The sequence below is a fragment of the Macrobrachium nipponense genome, chromosome 21 (genome assembly GCF_015104395.2).
Source record: "Macrobrachium nipponense isolate FS-2020 chromosome 21, ASM1510439v2, whole genome shotgun sequence".
NCBI classification, from domain to species: domain Eukaryota; kingdom Metazoa; phylum Arthropoda; class Malacostraca; order Decapoda; family Palaemonidae; genus Macrobrachium; species Macrobrachium nipponense.
The window spans coordinates 36,369,357-36,396,856 of NC_087212.1; the positions used below are offsets into that span (position 1 = coordinate 36,369,357).

General features: G+C 40.3%; 2 protein-coding genes across 10 annotated transcripts in view; one reads left to right on the plus strand and one right to left on the minus strand.

Annotated features, from left to right (window-relative positions):
• The window catches only part of LOC135197931 (multifunctional protein CAD-like), a 271,724-nt gene that overhangs the window by 133,146 nt on the left and 111,078 nt on the right, over positions 1–27,500 (plus strand). The window lies entirely within an intron of this gene.
• Positions 1–27,500, minus strand: part of LOC135197933 (uncharacterized) — an 89,006-nt gene that overhangs the window by 10,079 nt on the left and 51,427 nt on the right. For both annotated transcript variants that reach the window (XM_064225201.1, XM_064225202.1), the window contains 8 exons: positions 22,215–22,389; positions 21,154–21,283; positions 19,728–20,707; positions 19,386–19,513; positions 15,748–15,913; positions 6,964–7,230; positions 1,620–1,817; positions 949–1,014 (listed from right to left, as the gene is read on the minus strand). In XM_064225201.1, the coding sequence (XP_064081271.1) occupies positions 949–1,014; positions 1,620–1,817; positions 6,964–7,230; positions 15,748–15,913; positions 19,386–19,513; positions 19,728–20,707; positions 21,154–21,283; positions 22,215–22,389 (2,110 nt within the window). The remainder of the gene's footprint in view (positions 1–948; positions 1,015–1,619; positions 1,818–6,963; positions 7,231–15,747; positions 15,914–19,385; positions 19,514–19,727; positions 20,708–21,153; positions 21,284–22,214; positions 22,390–27,500) is intronic.

A 27,500-nucleotide genomic window follows, 5' to 3' on the forward strand; every position in this document is an offset into this window, starting at 1 on the left:
AACTGGGATTTCTGTTGACTGGCCTCAAGATGAAATTGAGTAGAGGTGCTCATACATTACATTAATAATCTACGAGCGGTGCAAGGCAATTACGTACATTAATAATCTACGAGCAGTGCAAGGCAAGAGAGGCATTGATTTTGAAATGAGGCATACTGGACAGATTAATGTTAGTAAACTTTTTTACTAAACATCTTTACAGATGGATTCAAACTGAAGTTAAGATACTAATCAGTATCATAGTTTTATATGATATCCAGCAGGAAATGTTAAAAGCAAGAGCATATATTCAGATATGTACAGAATGCAGGTACTAAATCTCAATTTGTCAAGAGCATGTTTTAAAAAATGTACAGAATATAGTCAATGGACTTAAGTATGTAAAGTTAACAAGTTATCAGGAAAAAAACTTTAATTTTGTAATTGTGGTATATTATTTTGCTAGATTAGGACATGAAAGTCTTGAATCTTGATAAATTGCCCAGGAATAATCAGTTCATATGTTGAAATGAAACTGGTAAGGCTGGAAAGCTGTTGAAGTTTTTTCGTTTAAAAATTTTCCGTCTTTATCTAACAAATTAGAATACCATATATGCCAATATTAGATACATTATAGACTTTTTTCTTTTCATCCTTATATACATGGTTTAATCATCCGTCCAAAATGAATAGATATGGCAATTGGTAACTTCTTGTATTATCTATTTTGAATGTAATAAAAAACTGGAAAGTAATTGCACAAATTGTAGTTGATTTCTAAGCAGTTACCATAATTTATATTAATCTACAGAGGAATCAGTTAGCAATGGTGCTCAGTAATTAATGGTTACTACAAAATTTTACGGCAGATAATTTTATTAGTTTTCCATGTTTTGAAAGGTGGAACAAGAACTAAATTATGAGATTTAATGAACATAAAATATCCTTGTGCTAATGCTCAGTGCTTACCTTCAGCAGTTGGTGTTCCCTTTCTTCTTCAGAATCACTGTAAAGAACATCTTCTCCATCATCTATCTGCATTTAGAAATATATCTGCATTTATTATACATTACTTTGTATTTTATCAATAATATATCGCATATACAGTGTCAAGATTGTAGTTAGTTAGCAAGTGTAACATTCATCCACCTCAGAAGAGTTTTTGTCATTGTGCTGTACTTGTCATTGTTTCTTTCAGCCACAGTAATGAAAATGCTGTTAAGCAGAGGTTGAAGGGCTAGGTCAAATCATTTGGATCAGTGAACAAAATGAATATAACACTGCCCATCCTTCATGGTTTTTTTTTGGCCGAAATCTTAAGTTATTTAGAAGTCCCTACATGTGTCAAAGGATTATTTTTTCAAGAGGCATATGTGGAATTTTCTTTCTTTATCAAAAGTTGACTTACATCCTGTCCATAAGACAAGTCGTGATTTTGATCTAGCTTGCTGTGGTCTGTCAATAATGAAAACTTGTTTAAATGTATACAGGGTATATTGTATGGGTATTTTTATTACATTTATAAAACAATCATTTATTGACTATTTGAAAATATTGCACAAGAAAATATTGTGGTTATGTATGCATTACACAAATTGCATTAGCTCAGTAGGATTTGAACTTTATTGTAAGTCACTTACCTGCTGTGCTTGTTCATCACCTCCCATCAAGTTCGAGAGAGCAGGATTTATTTTCACTATGTCATAATGTTCAACTGTAACAAGTTTATAGATAGCCTTAACATCTAGCATTGGATAAAAGTCGTCCTCTGTTCTCATGCGTCGCATCGTTTGCATCAAGTACATCGGGAGGTTGTCTTTCATATTGCGTACAAGTGCCTGTGTGTAACAATATGAATCGATTAGAAAACTTGATTTATATACAGTGTTAACTGTTTACTAAGTGATTTCCAACTCTGCTTTCTATATTATAGTTTCATGCATAGTCCCTTTAAATTTGCTATATAGTAAACCTTCCATATTTGCGGACTCACGTATTCGCAATTCCTCTATGGGCGTTACTCGTGGGAAATCGCCTGTTCACAGTATTTTTCTATGAAAAATATCCACAAATTACTGTAGTATTTTCTTATCAATTTCATCATAAAATGTACTTTTTGTGATAAAACTATTAAAAAAAACAGGAATACATTTTTCGTGGGTTTTTCTAGAGTTTCAACTAACAAAATACAGTGGGCCCGTATTCGCGGATTTCTCTCTGCACCATATCTACCCATTATTTGCGGGGAATTCACTTATTTGTGGTTTTTTCTGAAGATAAATAATCACTAATTAGTGTATTCTGATGTTATTTTCAAATATTAATATGGATCAATACTGTATTAGTAAGTTTAATAAGATTAAATGATATCACATAACAATAATAATTCTCTCTCTCTCTCTTATAGAGATGTATGTTTTTTGTATGATAAATAAATGATTTACTAATTTTCAAATATTAATATTAATGTACAGAGGAATCAATTCATTAAAGAAAATACTGTAGTGAATTAGTAGTAAGATTTTAATTTATAAATTTAAAAAATTATGTAAGAATGAAGGAAATCCCAGTCTTCTCTCTCTAACTCCAGGTACTAAAGCTGTCAAATATATCAAGTAATGTGACAGGAGGGGAGGGAGTGAGTATGTTTCTCTCTCTCTCTCTCTCTCTCTCTCTCTCTCTCTCTCTCTCTCTCTCTCTCTCATTCTTTTTAGATGTATGTATAATATGTTTATTAATATTTTTAAATAATAATAATAATAATAATAATAAGATTAGTAGCAGAACTGATGGGGATACGAACACCAACACCACCAGCACAACCAACCCAACAGAAACCAAAACAGCAACCGCCTTGGAAAAGGTGCCTGGAAAAGCAAATCATGGTGATCAGATTGGACTTGAGTAAACTGAAAGAGATGGCAGAAAAAAGGCTAAGAAGCAAGAAAACAGGGGAGAAACTGAATGAGAAATGCAAAGTACAGGAGAGGGGACTAAACAACACAATAGAAGATGTAAAACAGAGGCTTAAGGCCAAAGCACATAAGATCCAATGGTACATGAACAGGAATAAGGGATACCAACAGAACAAACTATTCGGAACCAACCAGAAAAGACTATACAGCCAACTAAGAGGGGAAGACAACCACCAAGAAATTCCTGAAGCTGAACCAAGTAAGAGACTGGGAAAACATCTGGAGCAATCTGGTATCACACAACAAACATACAACATGTCTCTAGGAAGTCAAGGCTGAAGAAAGAGGGAGAAAAAAACACACTGTCAAACACCAACTAAAGAAAATGCCCAACTGGAAAGCCCCAGGTCCCGATGGAGTCCATGGATACTGGCTCAAAAACTTCATGGCCCTACACCCAAGAATAGCTGAACAACTCCAGCATTGTATCACAAATCACCATGCGCCCAAATGGATGACCACAGGAAGAACATCCTTAGTCCAGAAAGACAAGAGTAAGGGAAATATATCCTGTAACTACAGGCCTATCACCTGCCTACCAATAATGTGGAAGTTACTAACAGGTATCATCAGCGAAAGGCTATACAACTACTTAGAGGATACAAACACCATCCCCCACCAACAGAAAGGCTGCAGAAGGAAGTGTAGGGGCACAAAAGACCAGCTCCTGATAGAGAAAATGGTAATGAAGAACAGTAAGAGAAGGAAAACCAACCTAAGCATGGCTTGGATAGACTATAAGAAAGCTTTCGACATGGTACCACACACATGGCTAATAGAATGCCTGAAAATATATGGGGCAGAGGAAAACACCATCAGCTTCCTCAAAAATACAATGCGCAACTGGAATACAATACTTACAAGCTCTGGAATAAGACTAGCAGAGGTTAATATCGGAAGAGGCATCTTCCAGGGCGGCTCACTGTCCCCACTACTCTTCGTAGTAGCCATGATTCCCATGACAAAAGTACTGCAGAAGATGGATGCTGGGTACCAACTCAAGAAAAGAGGCAACAGAATAAACCATCTGATGTTCATGGACGACATCAAGCTGTATGGTAAGAGCATCAAGGAAATAGATACCCTAATCCAGACTGTAAGGATTGTATCTGGGGACATCAGGATGGAGTTTGGAATAGAAAAATGTGCCTTAGTCAACATACAAAAGGGCAAATTAACAAGAATTGAAGGGATAAAGCTACCAGATGGGAACAACATCAAATGCATACATGAGTCAGGGTACAAATACCTGGGAATAATGGAAGGAGGGGATATAAAACATCAAGAGATGGAGGACATGATCAGGAAAGAATATATGCAGAGACTCAAAGCGATACTCAAGTCAAAACTCAACGCCGGAAATATGATAAAAGCCATAAACACATGGGCAGTGCCAGTAATCAGATACAGCGCAGGAATAGTGGAATGGACGAAGGCAGAACTTCGCAGCATAGACCAGAAAACGAGGAAACATATGACAATACGCAAAGCACTACACGTAAGAGCAAATATGGACAGACTATACATAACACAAAAGGAAGGAGAAAGAGGACTACGTACTAAGCATAGAGGACTGCGTCAACATCGAGAACAGAGCACTGGGGCAATATATGAAGACCAGTGAAGACGAGTGGCTCAAGAGTGCATGGGAGGAAGGACTGATAAAAGTAGACAGAGACCCAGAAATATACAGAGACAGGAGAAAGACAAGCAGAACAAGAGACAGGAGAAAGACAAGCAGAACAGAGGAATGGCATAACAAACCAATGCACGGACAAGACATGAGACAGATAAAGAACTAGCCGGCGATGACACGTGGCTGAGGGGAGAGCTCAAGAAGGAAACTGAAGGAATGATAACAGCGGCACAAGATCAGGCCCTAAGAACCAGATATGTCCAAAGAACGATAGATGGAAATAACATCTCTCCCATATGTAGGAAGTGCAATACGAAAAATGAAACCATAAACCACATAGCAAGTGAATGTCCGGCACTTGCACAGAACCAGTACAAAAAGAGGCATGATTCAGTAGCAAAAGCCCTCCACTGGAGCGGTGCAAGAAACACCAGCTACCTTGCAGTAATAAGTGGTACGAACACCAACCTGAAGGAGTGATAGAAAACGATCCTCTGGGACTATGGTATCAGAACAGATAGGGTGATACGTGCAAATAGACCAGATGTGACGTTGATTGACAAAATCAAGAAGAAAGTATCACTCATTGATGTCACAATACCATAGGACACCAGAGTTGAAGAGAAGGAAATGGTAAAAATGGAAAAGTATCAAGACCTGAAAATAGAAATAAGAAGGATATGGGATATGCCAGTGGAAATAGTACCCATAATCATAGGAACACTAGGCACGATGCCAAGATCCCTGAAAAGGAATCTGGAAAAACTAGATGCTGAAGTAGCTCCAGGACTCGTGCAAAGAGTGTGATTCTAGAAACGGCGCACATAGTAAGAAAAGTAATGGACTCCTAAGGAGGCAGGATGCAACCCGGAACCCACCCCCCTCCACACTATAAATACCACCCAGTCGAATTAGAGGACTGTGATAGAGCAAAAAAAAAAATTAATAAAAAATAATAATAATAATAATAATAACTGTAATTACAAAAATCATATGTGAAAGTATTTTACAAAAATACTACGATAGTCTTTCCATTTCTCTCTCTCTCTCTCTCTCTCTCTCTCTCTCTCTCTCTCTCCTCTCTTACAGAGATTTTTTTTTTTGTATGATAAACAAATGATTTACTATTTTCAAATATCAATATTAATGTAACAAAGAAAATACTAAAGTGAATTAGCAAGATTTATAAATAAAAAAAATATGAAAGAATGAAAGAAAATGCTTTCTACCCCGCATCTGGTCTTTAAACTACAGGTAGCCAAGTAGAGATGGCTGGGGTCCAACAGCTGTCAAATATATCAAGTATTTTAAAGAAATACAATAATCTATCCATTTCACTCTTTTAAATAAGGATAACCCTCTCTCTCTCTTTTGCCACAAGATAAATATATCATAATGGTAACTCTCGCCCTCTGTTTGGGGTGGAGGTGTATGTATACAGTTTAAGGCATTACTACATTTTATGGTAAAATAATAATATACAGTACTAGTTTTCAAATAATACTAAGTTTAATAAGATTCAACAATAACATTTCTCTCTCTCTCTCTCTCTCTCTCTCTCTCTCTCTCTCTCTCTCTCTCTCTCTCTCTCTCTCTCTCTTACTTATGTTTATTCGTTTTGTAGTATAAATAAATGATTTACCTTAGAAATAATTTTCAAATATAAATAAGATTAATAAAAAATGGCAATTCCCAGTCTTTTTATCCACCTGTAGGAAGGAGGGCGGGGAAGCAAATGACAGTTTGATATATGAATTGGAGGAGGGGAAGGAGTCGGAGTCTAGCAGTTATTCTCTCTCAGAAATAATTCATAATTTTACTCTTGATGGTCAAGTATATGATGTTGCCATTGAATGGTCTCTCTCTCTCTCTCTCTCTCTCTCTCTCTCTCTCTCTCTCTCTCTCTCTCTCTCTCTCTCTCTCTCTGTTATTGGCTGTAGGTATATATTTTTAGTGGTAAAATGTTTAAGATGGCTTTGAAATGATATTAATAATATAACCTCAAAGATTAATACAGTAATAGGTTAGTAATTTTAGGTATATTTGAAGTAGGATGTTATTTAAGGTATACATTTGGTATCCGAACTTTCAAGATAGGCAGTTAGAAGCATTTTTAGTGGGGGTTTTACTATTCGTGGGTTTTTAACTATTCGTGGGTTTTTACTTGGTACACATTCCCCATTTTTTATAGGGGTTCCAACTACTTGCAGATTCTAGCTATTATTGGGGACGGGGAGTCCACTGTAATGAGGATTTGAGTTAAAACTGTTCCCAGAGCACTGATTTTACATTTTGTAAAATGGTAATTCCAAGTTATAAGAAACTTATGGTTTAATTTAACATGGCAAATGTGATGTAAAAGTTGCAATTTACCTGTATTTTTCTCAAGTATCTTTCAGGTATGGTTTCCATTAGGTTACACTTATCAATGAAATAATGGGGGAGATTTTCTGTTGACAGGCAGTTATATAAAGTTTTGAGGTAGGCTTTCAGTTTGGTGCCTAGCCTCTCATCCTGCCAGTCACGGAAATTGTGCTCGCACATCCAAAAAAGAATGTATCGAAGATGTTGCGTTTTGAGTCCTGGCACATCATTCAGATGATCTTTCATCAGGAATTCCACTAGCAGTAGAAGTCGTATCTGCAAAATTTAATAGCCATTATCATAGTCATAGAAGGTTTAGAATCTGTTATTTAAAAGCTACATATGTTTCTGTTTTGTTAGGTTACCAGTTTAGAAGTGATGCATTTTGTAGTATATCTCTTAAAAGGTATAAACTATACTATAGGTCTTTGCATGTAGTTGCCCTTTAGGTTTGTTACTTAACAAAATTTAACAATTACTATATCAGAAATCCTGAATTCCTATGCATTCCATAAACTAAGGGTCTCCTGTATGTGAGTGTCCAGCATCAAGTGATGAGTATTAAGGATTGAGTGAAAATTTATAGAGTTTCAGTAGTATGCGGCATGATTCTCAGTGAATGAAACGATAATTTGCTGGATTCTTATTAAGCTTATTATCTGGAATGAAAAATTAATGGAAAGGAAAATTTGCTAAAAATAAGTAGGGAACTTATACAATGTCATCATCATCATTGTAAATATTTTCACATCAGCTTTTCCTTTAAAGTCGTTAGATAAGACAAGTTTTCTCTATAAGATGGTAATAGAAAAGAAAGGCATAGAAAAATATGTTTATCAGGATGGCTATGTGGATGCTCTGCAAGGTGTAGAAGAGATAATTTTAGACCTAGTATTGAATGTAATGGGGTGTCACAAGAGATACTTATGATTACTGAGATGAGTATAGTAAGGGATTTTTGATGTCCAAAGCGTATTTGTTAGCCGAGCAAATTAGAAAGTAACTGAGGAAGATACTAATATGTTTTAGTCAAGCAGGAGAGCCTAGAAGAGGTACAACATTTTTTATATGCAGGGACAAAACTAGACTGTCTGAGGTAGGCACTGAGGGGTATTAAGAAAATTTAGTAGCATTAGCATGATAGATGTTGAATTATATCGGACTAATGGTAAATAAGAATATCCACTCGGTAAACAGCCAAATTTTATGATGCATGTTTAAGGCCTGTGCTACTTAGAGCAGCCAAAATGTGGTTGCATACAATGAAAATGGGAGAATTCAAAGAGGTGTGGCAACAAAATGTGACCAAGTGCAGGGGAAAGCTCATATTATGAATATGAAGTTGTTCCGATACGTAATACAAACCATCGGTCCTTTAACAATAGGAAGTAGCTAGCGGCAGCTGGAACGGTCGTAAGCTTCGAACAAGGGGAGAACGGTAGTTAACTGCTTGTCCGACAGTCGCGCGCCGCGCGACTGGGAGGTAAACAAATCACTTTTGCTTTCGGCCGCGGGTGTGAAGGACGTGTTCGTCATCGCTCTCTGCCCGCTTCATCGTCGTATGCTTTGTTTATATTGTGTTTTCTACTAATGGTTTGTTTGACTTGAAAATGAAACTGTAAGTACACTGTTTTCATTTTCATTACTTAATTATGAACCCTTGAATTATGTCTCGGTGCCGAGGGCGGGCGCGCTCGCGCCGAGTCATGTATTTGGGCGAAAGGGTGTAATTGAAAAATGTAAGTACTTTTTTCATTATATTTTGCCCTGTGCGTTCGTTACCGAGAGTGTGATTGCGCTCGGTACGAACTTTTAATTTTGTATAATAGAATGCAATGAAAGTGGGTTCGCAATTGCAATATTCTTTTCATTTTCTTTTATTCATTGCATGAATTTAATCTGGATCAATTTTCGTTCTTACCCGGGAATTGATCCTTACGATTTTTTATGTGAAATGAAATTGCAAGTGCAGTATTCTGTTTCATTTTCATATATATTTTATGATAGCATCATATTATTGGATCAAGTTTCCGTTCTTACCCGGGAATGATCTTTTCTCCAAGTTCTATGAAGTGAATCGCAAGGGCAGTATTCTGTTTCATTTTCATATTACTTTTCACTGCTGTGCGGGGTGGGTGGAAGCGAAGGTCTGCCAGGAAGTCGTCGGAAAGCTCTCCCGCGACTCCCTTGGTAGCCGATTCTTCGTCTTCCTTCCTGCCCCCCGCTCAGCTTCTTCATTGTATTTGTATTTGGGGTCTTCCTTGCGTTCGGGGTGGGGCATGTCTTCCCCCCGTGCGTGAGGGAACCCCTCTTACTAATCTATCTATGTTACCGCAGGTGCTACATCCGTGGGACGACCTTGGATGTAGATGTAGATCCTCACGAGGTTGTACTCGTTGCGGGGGTGAGAGTGCTTCCGCAACGAGCCCTGTGTTAACGTGTATGCATTCGTCAGAGGCGCAGTGGGTGCTGTACGAGGACACAAGAAGTCATCGGAAAGTCCAGTGACTCCTTTGGTAACGGACGTCCAGTTGTACTCGGGGTCTTCCGTCCGCTCTGGGGGGGTTTCTCTCCCCCCAGGCGCGAGGAAGCCCCTCTAACTAACCCGACTGTTGCTTCCGCAGGTTTGTCATCAGCGAGGACGACCTGGGACAGGTGTGGGAGTCGCTGGGTACTGCAGGGGTTGACCTTCAGCGTTGGCGGGGTCGGCAGTGGTCACTCATGATACGGTAACCACTACAACAACCACCAATCTCGACACCAGCATAGGAGAGGTCACCGCACCTGGTGTACACACCACATGTCATGTCGGTAACACCCACGGCTGCAATCCAGAACCAATTCCTGCCGTGCCAATCAGGACGGTGCCACCGCCACCTGGGTTCTTGTATTGCCGACCCCGGACTGCCGCTGCCCAAAAAGTACCCCCCTGGACCTGCCGCCAGTGCCGAGGATGACGGTAGCTGCCGACAGGACGCCTGTCTCTCCTGTGGTACCTGCCGTGCCTGCCGTACCTGTTGCTGTCCCAGCCGCTCATTCCTTTCAGATCAGGTGCCTGCTGCTCATTCACTTTCAGATGTTCCTGCTGTTCCTGGACCTGTTCCTGTTGTTCCTGCTGTTGGTGATGCTGTCACAGTCTCAGGTCTTTCCGGACAGGTGCAGTCGGGCCCTGTTGCTTCGGCAACTGCCCCGCTCCCTCCTGGATGGAAGACCTGACGTCTGTCCTGCGGAGCCTGGCGAAGAAGAAGAGGAAGAGGAAGAAGGTGTCGTCGTCGTCTTCGTCGTCTTCTTCGTCGTCCGCTGCCTCTCCTTCCCCTTCGACTTCTAAGGCCAAACAGCGAAGAAGAAGAAGGTTGCCTCCTTCCCCCCTAAGAAGACTCCTTCGGGATCTTCTAAGGGCCCGGCTCGCTCAGGCGAGCTGGGGAGCTCTTCTGCTGGTCCTCCTGTTCCTTCGGGAACGGGGCCCGTCGCTTCTTCTGCAAAGAAGAAGTCGACGGGGACCAGAGGGCACCAGCCTCGGCTGGTGCGTCCTCACCTGGTGCTAGCGGTCTGCCGCTAAACCAGGTTTCCGTCTCGCCGCTTCTCGTTCGCGAGAAGCACCGAGTGGACGCTCTTCCAAGAAGACCGTCCAGCCAAAGTTTTGACGCCCGAGCTCGCTCGCCGTCAAGACAGCGGCGCGGAGCAGAAGACTGGCGAGAGTCGTGCACACGACTCTCGCCAGGCCAGTGGACGCTCTCGCAGCGATCAACTGGCTGCTCGGGCTAACGTGACGGTCGCTGATCAGCCACGGGTTGAGGCGAGGAAGGAGTCCCCCGCGGCCGCCGGTTACCAGCCACGGCTGGTACCAGCGACTCGACGCGCCGAGAGGACGCTGGCCGGTCTCGACGCGATACAGAGCCTAGCAGGTCACCGTCCGCCGCTCCCGATGGGACCGCGGGCTGGAGGCGTGACTGACCAGCGGCAGCTCGCCTGACGCTAGAGATCGGTCTCGACGTTCTCAGCCGAGCCAATCGCCCCAGGCGAGCGGTAAGGCTAGGCCTGCTGCTCGACCGTCACCGCGGGTTGACGATCAGCAGCAGCCCTCCACGCACGCTGGTCCTGCCAGCGAGCGAGGGGGGAGCGTCAGGTCTGCCTCTCCCATAACGGGTTGAGGCGAGGAAGGGGTCCCCGCGGCCGTCGGTACCAGCCACGGCTGTACCAGTGGCTCGAGCGCGACCGATGAGGACGTCGCCGGTCTCACCGTGACAGCGAGCCTAGCAGGTCACCTGACGCCGCTCCCATCGGGACCGGGCGGAGACGGTAACCAGCAACAGCTCGCCTGACGCTAGAGATCAGCGTCGACGTTCTCAGCCAAGCCTCTCGCCTCAGGCGAGCGGCAAGGCTAGGCATGCTGCTCGATCACCACCGCGCGGGTTGACGATCAGCAGCAGCCCTCCAAAGCACGCGGGTCCTGCCAGCGAGCTAGGGGGAGCGTCAGGTCTGCCTCTCCTGTACCTTCAACCTCCTCGGCTACGCCGGGAGGAGCAAGGTACCTATGAGTGATCGCGAGAGGTGCGCCGCTCGCGACCGCCAACTATGACGCCGTATGGACCAGGCACGGTTCTAGGACCGACCAGGACATACGCGCAATTAGCTGGAGGCGACCGTCAGGGTCTGCCGCTCTTCCTCCTTCTGAAGGAGGAGTATCTAGGGATCTGTTCTTGTTGGAGGGACTGGACGGTCCTACTCCGCAAGACGCGGTTACTCCCGAGATACAGAGGAATTTGCAGAAGTCATTAAGCTGATTCGTCAGCATAATGACCCTGCGGAAGGATTGCCGCTCCCACCAACAGAGCCCATGTCTCTGCTCGAGTCGTTTGGGGGCCCGAGAGGGAACCCAAACCGACGGTGGGTCTGCCGCGATCGGAGCTTGCCGATTCTGTCTCGAACCAGTGTCTCTCGTCTCCGGACAAGAAGGCTCTCTCAGTTTCTGGCCGTCGATCAGCTACTTCCACCTCCTCTACTGCGACAGCGGCGTTTTCTACGTGTCTTCGGACACCGTATTTAAATACTCCGCCTTCGGTCCTCCTGAGAGGTTTCGGACCCTCGACGAGGACTGGAATGAGTCGGAGGACGGTATCGGCTCTCTCCTGTCAGGTGTCGATCAGCCCCACCCAGACGACGTTCACAGTGGCGGCAGACCCTTACCTACAGTGAGAGTTCGTAACCCTCCGCGGGGAAAACGTTTTCTCCTGACGATACGTTTTCCCAGACTCTGAGAGGCCATCGCCGCAAGGCGATGGCTGCTCCTACTCTTCTCCAACTGCTAGTTCCACTGGGAAGGCGAGCGAGTATCCAATTCCTTCCCCATTCCCTCCCTCCTTACGGCTACGAGGGAAAGGGGAAGGATCCTACAGAGATTTTCTTTGTAAGGATCCCACGTTCGGGACTGCGCTACCGGAGGGACCTTCGGGTCCTACCTGACGTAAGCCCCGGTCGTTGAGGAGGAATCCTGCTCCATTCTCGATTTCTACGGGAATCGAGAGGACCACCAGCCGATATCGTTTGACGAATTCGGTGGGGGTTTCGCAGACTGCTTAGAATTCTACGGAATTTCTAGCGCATTCAGAGTGTTCGAGTTTTTTACGATCTTCAAGAACACTTAACGCGATACGACCGTCCAAAGTGAGCGAGACGAGAATCCCCGATATGTTACACGATAATCGGGAACCTCGCCTATGCTCGAATTCCTGGAATTTCTAGCATTGTAAAGAAGACTGCTGCTGAAAGAAACTATCTCACAGTAGGCGACCAACCTGGAATAGAAGATCGGACGGGAATATCCAGTTTGGCTTGAACTATCGTCTTAGTATTCTGTTCACCATTGAAGCTTTCCTTCGAGGAAGACTTCTCCTTCACTCTCTTTGATAGAGAACGAAGGTGGTCGATCTCCAATCCTTATTTTGTTTTCTTGAAGGAAAGAATTTAGGATGGAGATCGTTGTTCAGAATCCTACAAATATACTACGTATATTAACCTCGCGACATGATTCTGCTAAGCAGTTGAATTGTCCGAGGGGTAGGCGCATATCCTAGTTATTCTACGGATTGCGACTTAGACGAGAAGTATTCTAATGGAACTGCAACTCGGGGTTGCCTGCAACCTCCCAGGAGTTTTCAGTTTCAATTTTATATACTTATGGTTTTGTCACGACAACACCATTTCAACTTTTATATTTACCGAAATTCGTTTCGCCTAAATATAATTGCCCGAGCATATCTTTTATGCTCGGTAGTTCTAGCCGAACGCATTCCTTCGTGGAATAATGGATTACCTGGCAACTCAGGATGACGAGTCAGCAGGCTCAACCACTGCGTATTGAACTGCCTGATAGCAGCTCAGTATCAGCTGGGCCTCCGAGATTCACGGTCATGTATGTCTCTCTCTCCCCTGCTTGATTGACTACCACCGTATCTCTGCCTAACAATCATGGACTTAGGTCTCTGATTAACGGGGATTCTCGCAATAATGAAGGACCATCTACTGCGGTGACGCTAGATTCCATCGCCTTCGACATTGCGAGAATTTTCAACAGAGATATCTCTTGGACTCTTTCATCTCTGTTTACCGCACGGTAACAGAAGTCTGTACAAGTCTCCCGCTGCATCGCACTGCGATAATGCGAATGATTTTGCAGACATCTGAGTTTGTCTTCAAAATATCTCGTATTCGTAGGTGTACAATTGTTCATTGTTCAACCCGAATTACAAGATGTGTCAGAAGACATCGCCTACTCTCCGACCTGACAGCTCTACCTCCAAATGTTCAGCCCATGAGAAGCAGTTCTTCAGGCGGCTTTCACCTGTGTTTTCATTACCGAAGAACGCCCCGCTTTGCATTGCAACTACGACTTCTCACCGGACAGCAATGAAATAGCGGTTAGCGTTTTCAGTCATTTGTAAGCACAGGTTATGAATCTTGAGATCCTTCTCTCGATTCATATGTGAAGACGTAGGTTGCATTCAATATCTACCTTCGTCTTCAACGGTACATAGTGTTGTTTCTCCTTAGCTGAGATTCAACAAACATGAGATGTTTTACCTTCAGGGACCTCGGTCTCTAGAAGGCAATTGACTTTCGCCTGTTGGGTACATGCCTTAAGAGAATCATCACCTCGCTGTCCGGCATTGGTGACAAACAAATACATCATTTGTTTGGTCTTCTCGGCATAACCCTTTAAAGGCGAAGGTCACGTGACTTACTCGGATGCTTTGACAACTTGCCTCCTACACCGAACGCAGTCAGTCGGCAGCTGTCAGAGCGCCCGAGTCAGTTACGAATTACGCTGTTGACTTAGTTCGGTTGTTACACAGCAACCATTACTTCGTTTTAATAGCTTGTCACAGTACCCATACCATTGACACCCACCATGGAGTGTCGGTGTCCTATCCACTACCGAGAACTTCGCTGCATGGGGATAGGAGGAGGCGAGAGACTTCGTTGCTAACGGACAGACCAGTATGGGTACTGGACATCACCGAAGTAGAGAAGAGGGATAGGTCATGCGACTATTTCCTTCTTTTCCTCTGAGGAACTGCATGACTTCTCCTGCGAAGTCAGGCACCCAGGGATGGGGATCCGTGACGCTCGATTTCGTACCGAACTTCGTAGCGAAGACTCAGAACCCTTCGGTCCCTGACGATTGGTTCGAGTCGTTCACAATCCCCTCCCTAATGGACTTCACCGCCTTCGATGCGAAGGAGATGCTGCCTTGTCCACAAGAACTTCTCCTTGGCGCAGGTACTGAAGGCAGGGGTCTGGTCCAACCAGACCACATGCCCTTCCTTCCTTCTACTTCGGGATATTGCCCACAGGTCCTTGGATCTTTTTCCTTGGGACCCGTGGTGGCTGCTCAACACGTTGTGTAGCGAACCCAGACCCTCGCAGGCTGAACAGCATCGAGTCCTGGTGTGACCGTAAGAATGGATGGTGAATGAGAGTGTGACTGGCTCCTCTTCCCATCTCTTTTTCTTCCCCTCTACCTGTGGTTAGAGGGACACGGTCGTCACCCTGCTGGATAAGGACAAGATGCAGGTGAGCTACTCAACAGAGCCCCATCCTATCCCTTTCACTAGGGATAGGAGCATATATCCACCACTTCCTCCAACAAGGGGGAGGAAGTGGATGCCAGCTTGAGACAACCCATACTTTATGTTGCCTCTTGCAAACAGGAACAAGTTCTTGCTTGCTGGTACGAAGAGATACGCTTGCCTCTCTCTTAGTACTCGGCCCAGAGGTCTGACCATTGATCCTGCGGTGCACACCCCGATCAATCGGACAGAGGCTTGGATCCCTCCCTCGCTCTTACGACCAGGGAGGCATTCCAGGGATGGACGAACACCAGTCTGTTCATCAAAAGACTCAGATTCCTCCCACCAAGAAGTGAGTCTTCCTATTGTTAAAGGACCGATGGTTTGTATTACGTATCGGAACAAATGACAATTTGTCGAAAATTGCATTTTTCCTAACTATACAAACCTGAGGTCCTTTACATATAGTCCCTCCTCATGCCACCCCTCACTCTGCGTATTTTGCATGGGCCAAAAGCAAAAGTGATTTGTTTACCTCCCAGTCGCGCGGCGCGCGACTGTCGGACAAGCAGTTAACTACCGTTCTCCCCTTGTTCGAAGCTTACGACCGTTCCAGCTGCCGCTAGCTACTTCCTATTGTTAAAGGACCTCAGGTTTGTATAGTTAGGAAAAATGCAATTTTCGACAAATTGTCATTTTTCAACTTTATGAAAGATGCTCCCACCTGTGAGTGTCCCAAACTCCTGAGGAGAAGTTGTTCAGCCCTTGCAAACTGAATCTGCCATTCAATCTTCATAACTGTGTTTGGCTGACTTGGGTTATAGTGTCCAATTGGTACAAGGTTGCAGCCCATCTTGGTAACTTCTTCAATGTACTGAGGCTTTGGCCATCTGCAAGCAGAAATCATGTTGTGTTGATGGTAGCTCCTGATTTTATTTGGCAAGTAATTATTTGATGCGGCAAAAAATTATAATATTTATTTTCAGCTGTTTAGAGGAAACCTGCGGATGAATTTTCACCTCTCATAGGCATGAAAGTACAATGTTTTTCATAATAGAAAGATAACAAAATAACAAGATGAAACTTTTTAATTTGTAGATTCAAAATGTTAACTTACTAGAATATCTCTTCAGCATAAAGGGAAAACTAACTAAGAATCTGCTTAGACAATCCTAATATAAAGTGTAAGGTAAATCTTATTGTTTCAATTTTGATAATTAGATGAGAGTTTGAATCGTGAATAATTTTGTTTACAGTTGTACCAAGAATAGAAATGTTGACAAATTTGAGCCAAGCACACACTTAAGTGGAACATGTTGAGTAGAGGGCATCATTGTTCATACGCAGAACAAATCTTCGGTCTTTACAAGAGGGTATAATCTTCTAGTGCCAGCTGGAAACTGGTTAAAAACAATCACAGATTATAAAACAAGGAATCTGTGGCATCTGGGATGCATATACAAGGTGGATGTTGGTCACTGACCAGGCTTGAAACCTTGTGACGCACCAGTCTTTCTTAAACCGCCTTGGGGAGTCCAGAAGTTTCAGAGACGTCAACATTTTCAGACAGCCTTCCTTGTTTCCATGTTGACCTTCCTTGGGACAGATGTAAATTGCAGTAATGTGCCATTTTCTTCTGCTTCGTCATTGCTTGTGTTATGAGTATGCTGGTCTGTCTCCCAAGGGGATACTGCCCCTTCAGGGAGAGAGGGCCCTGCTACTTTCCTTCTTTAGTATTTTTCTTTTTTATATTGAAGATAATTTGAAAACATTTGTATTGACATTAATGCTTTTATTTATCTTTCTTTTTATATTCTTACACATTTTCTGGGAACTTGGTGATGTTTTAGTCTTTCAGAATTTGTTTTTTGTTATTGCTATGGCACTTTCAGTAAAGAAAATACTTAATTAGAATAGGTGATTATTAGACTCCACTGAAATTTTAGAATCTTCAAAATGATACTGTTTTGAGTTAGACACTTTTAGTTTATAAAACTCTACTGAGCAGCTGTTGGTTTGACAAAGGTTCGTAGGGTCTTTGCTCGCACATCCAAAATAGATTGTATCGAAGATGTTTGTTTACAGAATGTAAAATCAGTGCTCTGGGAACAGTTTTAACTCAAATCCTCATTACAGTGGACTCCCTGTCCCAACGAATAGCTAGAATTTTTCTTCAATTTGCATTTTTCATAGCTTCACAATCAAAGATTGTAAAGCAAGGAATCTGTGGCATCTGGCAACCCATACGTATAAGAGGTGGAAGTTGGTCATCGACCAAGATTGGGACCTTGTGACGCATCAGTCTTTCTTCCAATCCAGTACACGAGAGGGGTGGCTAGAGGAGGGCAGTGCTATAATGTTAAGACCTCAGGTTTGTAAGCTATGAAAAATGCAAATTGAATTAAAATTTTCTATTTGTTCATAAGCAAAACAAACCCTCTGTCTTGACAATAGGATAGACTTATAAGGGAGGTAGAAGTACCCTGAAGGACAATATCTAAGGAGGGGTCATAACCTGTGAGAGAATAGGTAGACAAATACCTAAAATCTCATCCTGCTCAAGCCACAGTGATTTGTTACCACTCCCCACTCCCTTGCCAGGAGGAGGAGCGTATGCTACTGAGAAGTAGATTTGTCTATTGTAAACGAACATAGCAAATAACTATCACCAGTATGACTACCAGACTCACCTGTATCAGACCAGTTCCAGAGTATGATGTGTCAATTCTTTGACTTGCCTGAAGGAAAAAGGAACAAAGAGAAAGAAAGAGACCAGCCAACTAGCTATTTCTCTCTTCCACACAAACATCTTAAGTAAGATACAAATTGCCCTGTCAGGGGCTAGATGAGCTACACAACCTGTAAGGCAGCAACCACAGGGCCCAAGGAAAAATGTCCAAGGACCTGTAGGCAATACCCTTTAAATAAACGGATGTGAATGTGGTTTGACATAACCAAGACCCATTGTTCAAAATTCTAAGAACAGACATATTCTTCTTAAAAGCCAGAGAAGAACTTAAGCCTCTGATGTCATGTGCCTTAGTGTATACAGTCTCTGTAACAGAACTAGGAAGTGATGAATTTGCCTGAGTAATCACCTCATGTAGCCAGAAGGAAATTATGTTCTTGGGAACTTCCTTTCTGATGTGCCTTGTACTGACAAAAAGTCTTTGATGGGACAAAGCCATAGTTCCTGTGGGTCACCATCCACTAAGTCATTCAGTGAGGGATTTAGAGTTTTGGCCACAAATTCCAGGACAAATTTGAAGTCTACAGACCCCCAACCCCTGGTTTGTTTTACATAACTCAGGGCATAAAGTTCTCCAACTCTTTTCAAGGACGCCAAGGCCAATAGGAAAATGTTTTCAGAGTCAGATTCCTGTCTGACGACTGATGTAAGGGCTCGAATGGAGCTTGAGTGAGACTTCCAAGAACAAGGTACAGATCCCAAGTTGGAGGTTTGAACTCTTTTGGTGGACAGGATTGCTCAAAACTCCTAAATAACAAAGAGATCTCCTAGGATGAAGTAGTCTGCTATACGCTGAACGGAGGTTCCAAGTGGAGAGAAACCCCTTCTACGACACCAATCACAGTAGACTGCTCAGAGATAGGCGGACATGATTCACTTGCAGGCAGTCAATTAGAGAGGCTTTAAAGTACCATGAGTAACTCTTGGAGGGAGAATTAGGTGGAATGGCATCTCCATCTCTTCACATGATATGGTGTAATTGGAATAGTATAAGTTGTGCGAATAGTAGGACTAAAGTAACAAGAACTTGAATTATTTGCAATCAGAGCAATCATAGCAAAGTACCCTATGCAAGAGGCATCTAGATACACCAACTTGGTGTTGTAATAGTTGTTCAAGATTATAAAATACACTTGAAATGTTATGATCCCAGAATAGGAGTAAATGGTGAGGAGGTTGGGGTTGAGATTCCTGTTGGAATAGATGGGCAAGTCTTAGGAGAGCATACGATTACATTGAAGCAGAAACTGAGATAACAGTAAGAGAGTAGCTTCAGCTGGATGGAATGGAGAGAGGGCTATAGAATATTAAGGCCCATTGCTCAACTACAGGTGGGAAGATTTGGTTAAGATGTGTTTTAAGACTGGAAAACAAATTGAGATCTCAAAGATTTAGATGGTTTGGACTTGTGATAAGAATGGATATGGAACAATTGGTCAGAAAAGCAGTAGATATGGAAGTAGCATGACTGAGACCTGTTGGGAATTCCAGGAAACCATGGAGGAAGGGGATAGATAAAGATCTTGACCTGATGGGAGTTCAGACAGAGAGTAGCAAAATCTCATAACTGTTTATGAGTGTACTGAATATCAGAATTGAAGCAGTTTTCTTACCTATAGACCATTTTAGTTTCTGGATCATTCCTTGGCTTTCGTTCCCTCAGCTTCCATTCGAAAGCACAGTGGGGCCATTCTTTGAGAATTAGTGATGGTATGAATTCGGTATTATATTTTGGCCCGATCTGTTTTAAATAAGAAGAAATATTTATTAGTACACTGTTAACAGGATTTCCTTGCACAATTTTTTTGTGCTTTGTAGTTCAAATGGATGCACTCTTACAGTTTTAATGAATTTTGATATTTTATCAAAAATTTTGTTTGTAATGCAACAAAGTTTTGTCATTTCAAGTTTCCTGTATAAATTTTTAGAGAAGGTGCAAAGACATCAGAACTTACCCCTTCAATCATTAACTGACTTGCAAGGATTGCTGGCATTTGCATACTGCTTGCATCCATCAAGTGTTCCTTTCCTAATATAGTCAGAAGCTCCTGAAACTCATCCTCAAAGCATTCTAGGTAGCGAATTGATGAAAAATATGTTCTCAATTCCACACGAGTCTTAACACCATATGCATCACCTTCTTCCTTTAGTTTTATTTTACGATTCACAAAGCACCCTTTGTTAAGGTCTGCATCTAGCTGGGGTAGCTCTTTTGGCATATTAGAATCATCTTGCTCACTTTCTTCTTTTGGAGCATCTGGTGGAGATTTTGTCAGATCTTTCATCAGATAATTATAGGTTTTGTTGCCAGCATTGTTGTCACCATCTACTTCATCTTCACCATCATCCTCTTCACTCTCTTCTTCAATTCCTGCCAGAACTTTCTTCAAATTTGCAAATTCATCTTGTGTATTAATTTTTTTTCTGTCTTTCTTTGAAATACTAAGTTGATCCATGTTTGGGCTCATTTTTGGAAAAATTCCACTTGGTCTTCTTTCATTAAGGTTTGGAATATTGTTTGGGAGTCCTTGGGTTTTAATCTTTGCCCCAGGAAAACCATTTTGTTGAATGTTCCCAGTTTTACGTGAGCTGTGGGACTCTTGCAGCTTATTACCAGGGTAATTATGTGGCATTACTCCACTTGGCCGCCGTCCCATGATTGCAGGAGGTGGTGGGATCATCTCATCATCAGATGATTCACTTTCCTCCTCAAATGAGGAGAGAGATAGCAAAGTCTGTCGATATGTTCCTGAGTCAGGTATTGTTTCTTCACTTTCTACAGTGCTGATGAGAGAGTTCTTTCTCAGAGGCCTTAGGTCAACTATAGGATCTGGTTGACTGTCATCAACAGGGGCCATGAAAGCATATATGTCTTCATAGGTGTTGTTTCGAGATACTCCAGGGATAATGTCAGCACACCTGAGCCTTACATATCCTGAAAGAGTGAAACAAATACTTTATTTCATTGTTTCTGAAATGTTTTCCAAATATATTAAGTCATTTTGTGGATGTATTTTATTATTGTTGAGACATTGGACCTTGAGAGATTGAAAATAAACAGAAAAATACACAGTATGTTTCAATATAACTAAAAATAAGGTATCCACACTACGTATACGGTATATGATTTTGGGCAGGATTCTTTTAATTATGGCATCCAACAGTATCTGGACTTTGGAGTTACTTCCAATTCTTAATTGTTCTGTCTTACTGATAACCCTTATGACTATAAATACTCTTCTGGCAAGTTTCTTCTTTTAAATTATCAGTACTGTATTTTTAGTTATTTCACTGCAGTATTGATATGCAGTACTTGTGCTGTTTCTTCATTTGAAATATGTATAAAATGAACAATTTAGATTTTGTTTTACATAACTTTACCTTTATGCCTGTATGAGTACTCAATGCAGAAATGATATGAAGGTCCATCTATATCTGTATAATTACGCTTTTGCAGTTCCTCTATTTGTTTATCAGGGTAAACATATAGGTTATCTTGTATGATGTATACCTGTGAAAGAATTCAATTAATATTTCAAGTTGGGTTTGCTAAGGTTGGGGAAAGCAACCAAACTGTAGCCCTTAAACACACAAGCATTCAAGAAACATGGAGAAAGGCAGAGGGTTATATGTTAGATACGGAAGTGAGAACATAGTTGCAATTTCCATATAGTATATCTGCAATAATGTGAAGCTTAATGTAAAGTTACATGACGGGAAGTTTTTAGTACAAAGTCAAAGTAATGTGTATTGATTAAATTATGAGTGTCAGATATTTAAAGAAGAAATGTTGCAAGTATCTTTAGAGGGAATACCTTTGATTCAACAGTATGAATAACATTACAAGGCAATTTTCATCTTGTGTGAAATGTTTGAAAACATTTACCTCGTAAAAGGACTATCAAAATTTTAGTAAAGGATACGCCTTCCAAGAAATTATAGTAGTCTTTTTATGGATGTGCTCTGACATACTGGGATATTTGTTGATAGGATTACCAACCTCAGTCTTACATGTAATACAATTTTTTATTATATCCATCTCATACAAGGATTTATTTAAAAGGCATGTGATACCACTTGAAACATTTGAAACAAACATATTATGATTTAAGATCAGTTACACATTTTATCATAAATGGACACTGAAATTTTGATATATAATATACAGCCCAATACATCAGTCACACAGAAGCATTTATAGTTATAAAATATCTAATAGAAAAATACTGTCAGGTCAAGACTTAAGTTTCTGTAAGTCTTGTAGGGATTCAAATGCTTTCCCAGCAAAGTCTTGACAGACTGCTTATATATGCAAGCATGTTGTATGTAATACAATTAATACCTTAACTGATTTCATAAGAAATGTATGATGAACCATTTACAGGTTAGGGACATGAATACATTGCACCATTTATATGATAGGTTTTGCTTTTATGTATTACCTGTAGGGGGGATGGTAGCTCCATGTACTTCTCTGTTTTGGACTGGTACAGGACATGGGTTCCAGAAATCTCCTCAAAACCACCCATGTAGACAATTTTCCTCTTGGAAGGTGTTAGCTTCTTGCCAAGTCCTTGTTCCCGATCTCTAATGTGATGGCTGATGTCTATTTTTTCTCTTCAATGGAGGAAGATTTTTGTTAGAATTTTTGCATGTACGAACTTCGTAGTGGAAACTTATGCCACAAGCATTTGTTCAGCATTGTATGTGGAAGAGAACCTTGAAATTTACAGACACTGTATTGCAAAAATAAATGAAATTGTGAAGTTCACTGAAATACAGTAATCCCCCCATATTCACAGGGGCTGTGTCCCAGACCCCTGTGAATAGCTAAAATCCATGAATACATACTTGGAACCTCTCTAAAAAGGCTTATAACTGCCTATTTTGATAGTTCAAACACAAGAAAAACCCTCTAAAAATGCTTATAACTGAATATTATAATAGTTTTATCACAAGAAGTGCATTTAGTCATGAAAATACAGCACTAATTGTGAATATTTCTTGATGAAAGATACTGCAAATAGGCAAATTTCTCACATATAATGAGTAGATAAGGTTCAAAGAGAAATCAAAGAATAGGTGAGTCTGTGAATCTTGAGAACGAGAATATGGGGGGTCGACTGTATGCCCAACAAGGATGAATCATATGGAAATCATATGGAAGAATAATAGCTACTGTCTCGGCTTTTATCGATTATATAAGTTTAGTGTCATTCGTATTCTAATATAAAACATTTAATGAAATTTTCACAAATTTAAAAACCATTCCTATAATGTCGTTAGTTTTGGCGGAGTTGTTACATTCTGTGATTTTATAAAGAAAAATCTCAGGAAATTAGTAACATAGAATGTATGTATTAGCAACCTGGGTATCTTTGTTTTCATGCAGTTCATAATTATGCACCATAATTATTAACTCGGGCTTTCAACTGTTTCATTTGTATGGCAAAACATTGTTATGGTAATTATTACCATCTGCCATCCAATGAAAATAATGTTCTATTCAACCACTGTAGTACTATGAAGTATGTAGATATCCAGAAATTATCATGAGATGTGCTCATTTATGATTATTTCAAATAAGAAAAGTGTAGGGGGACCTTTAATTATAACCTAAATTTGAGTAAGTAAATTAGTAAACTAGAGAACCTGACCTCAATACCAAGGAAGTACAGGCAGCCCGCAGTTACCATCGCCATCAGTTAGAAGCGATTCAGTTTTCCGGCGTTCGTTAAATATATTCATAACTGGGTTTTACATTCCATAGGGTTTATAGCGCCATTGTCGGTTTATGTTATTGGTTTCTTAGGCTAGGTGCTGAGACTGCCTCATAAAATGCAAACATAATGAATATGCATCTTTCCCTCTGCTCTTTTAAAAAGTTATCCTTTACTTTGCTTTATCTAGTTATACTGTAAGTCTTGCATTACTATTTGTGTTATAAAATACAAATAAACTGATCATGTTTTGGTTTGGAAAAATCAGCAGAGGGCAAAGGTAAAATATTTCACCATATTTAACTCAATTCAGAGCGATTTTCTTGCTTCTATTTAGCATAAATTAATCTTTAGAAACTCTATTCATATGTGACATGGTTATTTTTCTTTATATGAAGAGTTTTTTTAGTTGAAAATTGATGTAAATAAGTGAACTAGACTTGATTATTTCTTTCATTAATAGATGGCACTGTTGTCTGGTTATCGGTACATATTTCGGTACTTGCCCAAGCACTAAGAGACCCTCTTAAAATACAAACATAACGAATATGCATCTATTCCTTGGCTCTTTTAAAACATTATGCTTTGTCACTGTATCCAATAATTGTGTGTGTAGTCTCATATTACTAAGTATATAGGTATTGTCGACTTACGACCACAATTGGTTACAACCAACCAGTCATAAATTGATTTGGACGAAGTCGGTCCATGTTAATTTACCATAAGAATATTATACTAGCCTAGCCTACACTAGGGTAATCAGCACCATTTTTACATACAGGGTAGCCTAGCCTACACTACACATACTTTATACATGTATGGCAAAGTAATTATTAATTTCAGCTAATTCTCTAGGTTCAATGCGCATTGGCTTATGATAATTCAGTACAAAGACAAAATTAATAACATTAACAATTCAGTACAAAGAGGAAATTAATAACATTTAACAAGTTAGCCTCGCGTATACGAAGATGATGATATTATGGTACATATATTGTATACAGGCGGTCCCCGGGTTACGACAGGTCCGGCTTATGACTTCCGAGGTTACGACGCTTTTTCTTAAATATTCATTGAAAAATCCGCCCTGGGTTACGACGCTTGTTCCGAGGTTACGACGCTGACGCTTCCGACGCTCCGAGTTTACGACGCTTTTAAAAAACACATACTACTATGATAAGATAAGAATCCTTTATAGTTTAGCACAGTTTCTCTCTCTCTCTCTCTCTCTCTCTCTCTCCTCTCATCCTAGCTCCTCTCTCTCTCTCTCTCTCCGCCTCTACTCTCTCTCTGTATTTCCAATGAAAATAATCACTATAATTCTCTCTCTCTCTCTCTCTCTCTCTCTCTCTCTATACTACAAAGATGTATGTTTTTTAGTATGATTTACTATTTTCAAATATTAATATTAATTTATACAGCAATAATATCAATTCATTAAAGAAAATACCATAGTGAATTAGTAAGATTTTAGCTTATATTTAAAAAATTATGGAAAAATGAAGGAAATCCCAGTCTTCTTGAAGTAACTTCCAGTAACCTTTTTAGAGATCCAGGTACTAAAACTGTCAGCTATATATAAAGTTCTGTGACAGCCAGGAGGGGGGGAAAAGCTGGGGGAGAGCTGCAGTATTTGCAATCACGTGGTTCCTGACATTTTTCCCCTCTCTCTCTCTCTCTCTCTCTCTCCTCTCTCTCTCTCTCTCTCTCTCATCTCTCTCTCTCTCTCCATCTCTCTCTCCTCTCTCTCTCTCTCTCTCATTTACTGAGACTCGAGATTTTTTATGTACTTGTACTATTTGTTTTTAATACTTTCAAATAATAATAATAATAATAATAATAATAATTAATAATAATAATAATAATAATAATAATAACTGTAATTACAAAATTCATATGTGATAGTATTTTAAAGAAATACATACATACTAATCTATCCATGTCACTTTTAATTAATGGTTAACCTCTCTCTCTCTCTCTCTCTCTCTTTTCTTTTGCCACACAAGATAATAATGTGTCATACATAGTGGTAACTCCCTCCCTCTCTTTCGCTGGAAGCGTTATAAACAGAGAGAGATAAACTCACTCTCTCTCTCTCTCTCTCTCTCTCTCTATCTCTCTCTCTCTCTCTTACCGAGATGAAAGAATTTTTATGGTACTAGTATGTAAAATGTTTATTGATAATTTCAGTTATTTAATAATAATAATAATAATAAAACTTTAATTACAAAATTCATAATGGTCGTATTTTAAAGAGATGAAAATGACCTTTCCATTTCACTTGTAAGGATAATTCCTCTCTCTTACTGAGATGAGAGAATTTTTATGGTAGATGCACGTGTTTATTATATTTTCAAATAATAATAATAATAATAATAATAATAATAGAAGTGGTAATAATACGGTAACTAATTTCAAAAGAAAATTCTTCCCTTTGTCTTTTTCTGTATCAATTTCCCCACCTCAACTCGAGTGACACTCAAGCTTAACAATGCCATACTGTATTAATCTTTGAGGTTATGTTATTAATATCATTTCAAAGTCATCTTAAACATTTTATCATTAAAAATATATACCTACAGCCAATAACACAGAGAGAGAGAGAGAGAGAGAGAGAGAGAGAGAGAGAGAGAGAGAGAGAGAGAGAGAGAGAGAGAGAGAGAGAGAGAACATCATATATATGACCGTCAAGAGTGAAATTATGAATTTTTCCTGAGACAGAGAATAATAATGGAGAGAGAGAGAAACTCCTAGACTCCGACTCCTTCCCCTCCACGCCAATACGTATATCAAACTGTCATTTACTCCCCCGCCCTCCTTCTTCCAAGTGGATAAAAAGATTGGGAATCGCTATTTTTTTTATTAATTTTATCAATATTTGAAAATTAGTTATAAGGTAAATCATTTATTTATATTAACAAAAAACATAAACATATGAGAGAGAGAGAGAGAGAGAGAGAGAGACGAAGAGGAGAGATGAGAGAGAGAGAGAGAGAGAGAGAGAGGAGAGAGAGAGAGAATGTTAGTTTAATCTTCATTAAACTTAATATTATTTGAAAACTAGTACTGTATATTATTATTTCATCATAAAGTATAGTAATGCCCTTAAAGATATACTACTGTATACATAAACTTCCATGCCAAACAAAGGGCGAGAGTTACCACTATGACATGCGCATCTCATGTAGAGAGAGAGAGAGAGAGAGAGAGAGAGAGAGAGAGAGAGAGAGAGAGAGAGAGAGAGAGAGAGAGTTATCCTTATTTAAAAGAGTGAAATGGATACATTATTGTATTTCTTTAAAATACTATCACATATGAATTTTGGAATTAGTTATATTATTAATATTATTTTATATATTAATATTATTATGTGAAAATATTAATAAACATACACAGTACCATAGAAATTCTCTCATCTCAGTGAGAGAGAGAGAGAGAGAGAGAGAGAGAGAGAGAGAGAGAGAGAGAGAGAGAGAGAGAGAGAGAGAGAGAGAGAGAGAGAGAGTGAGAGTTATGCGTATTTGAAAGAGTGAAATGGAAAGGTTATTGTAGTGTTTCTTTTAAATACTATCATAAAATTTTTGTAATTACAGATATAGTATTATTATTATTTGAAAGTATTAATAAACATATACATACATGTACCATAAAAATCTCTCATCTCAGGAGAGAGAGGAGGAGAAGAGAGGAGAAGAGAAGGGGAAGGAGAGAGGAGGACGGAGAGAGAGACGAGAGAGAGAGAGAGAGAGAGAGAGAGAGAGAGAGACTCCCTCCCCTACTGTCAATATTACTTGATATATATTTGACAGTTGTTGATCCTCAGTTTGGTGCCTGGAGTTCGAAAGAAAGATGCATGAAGACTGGGATTTCCTTTATTCTTACATAATTTTTTAATTTATAAACTAAAACTTACTACATAATTCACTTTAGTATTTTCTTTAATGAATTGATATTATTGCTGTTTACATTAATATTGATATTTGAAAATTAGTAAATAATTTATTTATA